General features: G+C 45.6%; 1 protein-coding gene across 1 annotated transcript in view; it reads right to left on the minus strand.

The window, feature by feature from the left end:
- Window positions 1-2,551, minus strand: part of LOC103801604 (interferon regulatory factor 4-like) — a gene marked incomplete at its 5' end in the record, with an annotated part of 6,509 nt that extends 3,958 nt beyond the window's left edge. Inside the window, one exon of the mRNA XM_009074022.1 lies at window positions 2,198-2,551. Within this exon, the coding sequence (XP_009072270.1) occupies window positions 2,198-2,551 (354 nt within the window). The remainder of the gene's footprint in view (window positions 1-2,197) is intronic.
- Window positions 2,552-3,141: the final 590 nt, after the last annotated feature.

The following is a 3,141-nucleotide window of genomic DNA, read 5'->3' on the forward strand; positions in this document are numbered from 1 at the left end:
TGGTGCCACCTCCAAATCCTGAATATATGTGGGAGTGCCCATGGCATGGATCTGGAGAAGAAAGCCCTTTCCTTCCTACCACTAGGCTAATCAGGGCTTGAGGTCAGCTTTGTGCTTCTCCAAAACCCTTCATTTGCTGTATCTCCCTTTCCAGGCCCAAGCACCTCCTCCAACAAAGGGTTCCCCATGTGTCTCCCCAAACCCTTCCCATCCAAATCCTGAATATATGTGGGAGTGCCCATGGCATGGATCTGGAGAAGAAAGCCCTTTCCTTCCTACCACTAGGCTAATCAGGGCTTGAGGTCAGCTTTGTGCTTCTCCAAAACCCTTCATTTGCTGTATCTCCCTTTCCAGGCCCAAGCACCTCCTCCAACAAAGGGTTCCCCATGTGTCTCCCCAAACCCTTCCCATCTGCCAAATCAACCCTTCTCTTGCTGTCACCTTCACACTCCAAGTTCTCTTTCTCTGTCCTACTCTCTACCCAGCCCAGTTTACTGCACTACGATGCATTTATATCTCTCCCCAAAGACCATCCCCCTGATTTTTGACTTGGTGCCATTTCAGCTCTCTCAGCAGTAGAGGCTTCTCAACACAGGCCCCAATGCTCCAGTGCAGTTTGCATTGCAGGGTCCACCTCCTCAACAGTTCTGTGGTCCATTACAGTTGGCATCTTTCCTGTTCTCTGTTGTTCAAGATTTCCCCTCCTGCCTCTTCTCCCAAGAGAGCACCAGTTTCCTATGGTGGGGGAATCCCTAAACTTGCCTATAGTCTGGGATCCCATCACATTCAACTAACATGCAGATGTGATACGCCCATGGCAAGTCACTTATAAACCTAGTCAAGCATCATCACATGCAAAAACTCACTTTGCACACACCACAGACTGTGACTTCAACCACACGCTTGGGTTTGCACGGGCACTGGTGCATAAGTAATTTAGGAGGGGTGAAAAATAACTATTGCTTGAGCTTATCTTTGGGGTTAAGTGTCTAAAAAGAGATGTCCTGTCAACCGTTTGGAAGAACCCAGAGTACACCTAAAAAACCACCTGAGAAAAGGGAAAGGGATTTCCAAAACCATAATCAGGGGCAGAATTATACATCTTTAAATTAGCATGTGATTGAAGCCCAAGCCAATACCCTGACCTCAAATTCCCCTTTCTAACTGTCAATTCTCACATCCATATAAGATTTCTCTCTTTAAATGCATTTTTTGTGACTGTTTTTCAAGGATGGTACATTAACCCTGGAATATAAAGGTATGCTAAAGCTGCTGGTTTGGGTTTAGTTTGTTGGGGGCTTTTTTTAACTGTGCAAGGCATTATGTTGGTGCCAATGCCCAGTTCTAGTAAGACAACACACCAAATCATAGGCATATAGTTCACCTCTGAGCGATACCACACACATCAAAAAAAGGCCAGTGTGTATTCCTGCGCCCCAAGCTGTCCTGTCCTCTGGGGACCATCTCCCACCAGTTTCCCTGGGTGGGCAACTCCTCCTTCCTCTAACTGCTCAGGAGTTTTTGAGAAGTTTGCCCTTCCCTTCATGGCCTGGAAAGAGAAGACACTATCCTAAAGCATTCCCTTGCCCCATCTGTACTGCCCTGTGCAAAATGAGACCTACCCACAGACCTCTGGAGAGGTAATGCACCTCCTCCTCATTTCAGGCAACCCTGAAATTCCAGAGCTTGTGAAATCCTCTTTAGCACCAGGATATCTTTTAAACACTGGCACAGACTGAAAAAGCAGCTTTATATTGAAATTTGTATAGTCTGGGCAAGACCTCAGGCTCACTCTGGATCAAGGTGAGAGCAGCATGAGTGCAGTCCACAGACCTATCCAAGGCTTAGACTAGCAGATCCAAGATCAGGATCCATACTAGTGTGTCACTCAATTTGTGCAAGGCTATTTGGTTAGCTTCCTCCTTATACTTCTTACAGAAACGTGAGGGATTGGGTGTCACCAGCTGAGCACCAGTACACTCCTGCTGGTCTGTGCAGGGGCACTGAACATGCACAGAGCACAGAAATTGACAGAATTATTCAGGATTCAACCACCCCTTGACTGCACTTGCCTAGAAGAATTGAGCGGTAATTCTTACTGTAATTTGTGAGGTAGCAAGAAAAGAGCACTCCCATAAAGCTGATGTGGAGAGCAACTGGGTGCCATCTCCAGAAACAAATCCATAGTGGGAATTACCTGCTAAAAACTGCTGAGTATCAAAGAGTTTGCATGTTTGGTCCCGCTCCAGCTTGTTGGGTCTGTCACTGCAGAGCGCCAGAGGCCCATCCCAGTAGATCCTGCTTTGGCAAAGTCTCTTAGCATAGAGGCCATCAGGTGCCATCCACAGTATTACTCCTCGTTCCAGGTGGTTCAGTAGTTTTTCTATGTTCTTCCTCTGGCCATTATCCTCTGGATAAGGAAAGATAACTTGGTCCAGGCTGCTGACCTCATAACTTTGGCCATGGGATATCCTACAACCTTCAGGACTAGAAGTTGTCACCTCCTTCACCAGTATTTCACGGTAATATAAGCAGATGTGGAGTCGACAGTCTACAAGGAGAAACAAACAAACAAACAAACAAAATCACTGTAATACATTAGTATGGACATTTTACGCCAGATCTGTATTAAGGCCAAAGACAAATCTGCACGAGATTTCTGAGCCTGGTGGTCAGCACCACTCGAAGCTCATATTAGCAAAAAGAAAAATATAAAGAATATAAATACTAAAACTTCTGGGACATGGTAGCATTAATGCACTCTCGTTTTATTAAAAGGGCTATAGATGTATGGGAATTTGGTAGGAACTAACATCCCACAAACTTCACATTTCTGTTTAAAAGGAAAAATCTGCACACAAAAAGTTGTTGCTTGTCACATTTTCCAAGTTCATGTCACAATTAAACCCACCAGCTCAGAACACTTCCTCAGTTTTAATAAGGAAGTAGCTGTGTTTCTCCCCAGATTTTGCATAAATGAGGCTTCTGCACAGGGGACCTGCAAACTTGTACTCAGCTGCCTGAAGAGAAGTGACTGCTGGCTCCAGCTCCAACAGGGCTGTACCCAAAATCCTCAGCCTTACTTTCAGATTGCCATTTGGTCAACTTGGCTGACTCCCAAGAATTCAAGCAGCACTGAAA

This window comes from Acanthisitta chloris, unplaced genomic scaffold (genome assembly GCF_000695815.1).
Source record: "Acanthisitta chloris isolate BGI_N310 unplaced genomic scaffold, ASM69581v1 scaffold18194, whole genome shotgun sequence".
Classification (NCBI taxonomy): domain Eukaryota; kingdom Metazoa; phylum Chordata; class Aves; order Passeriformes; family Acanthisittidae; genus Acanthisitta; species Acanthisitta chloris.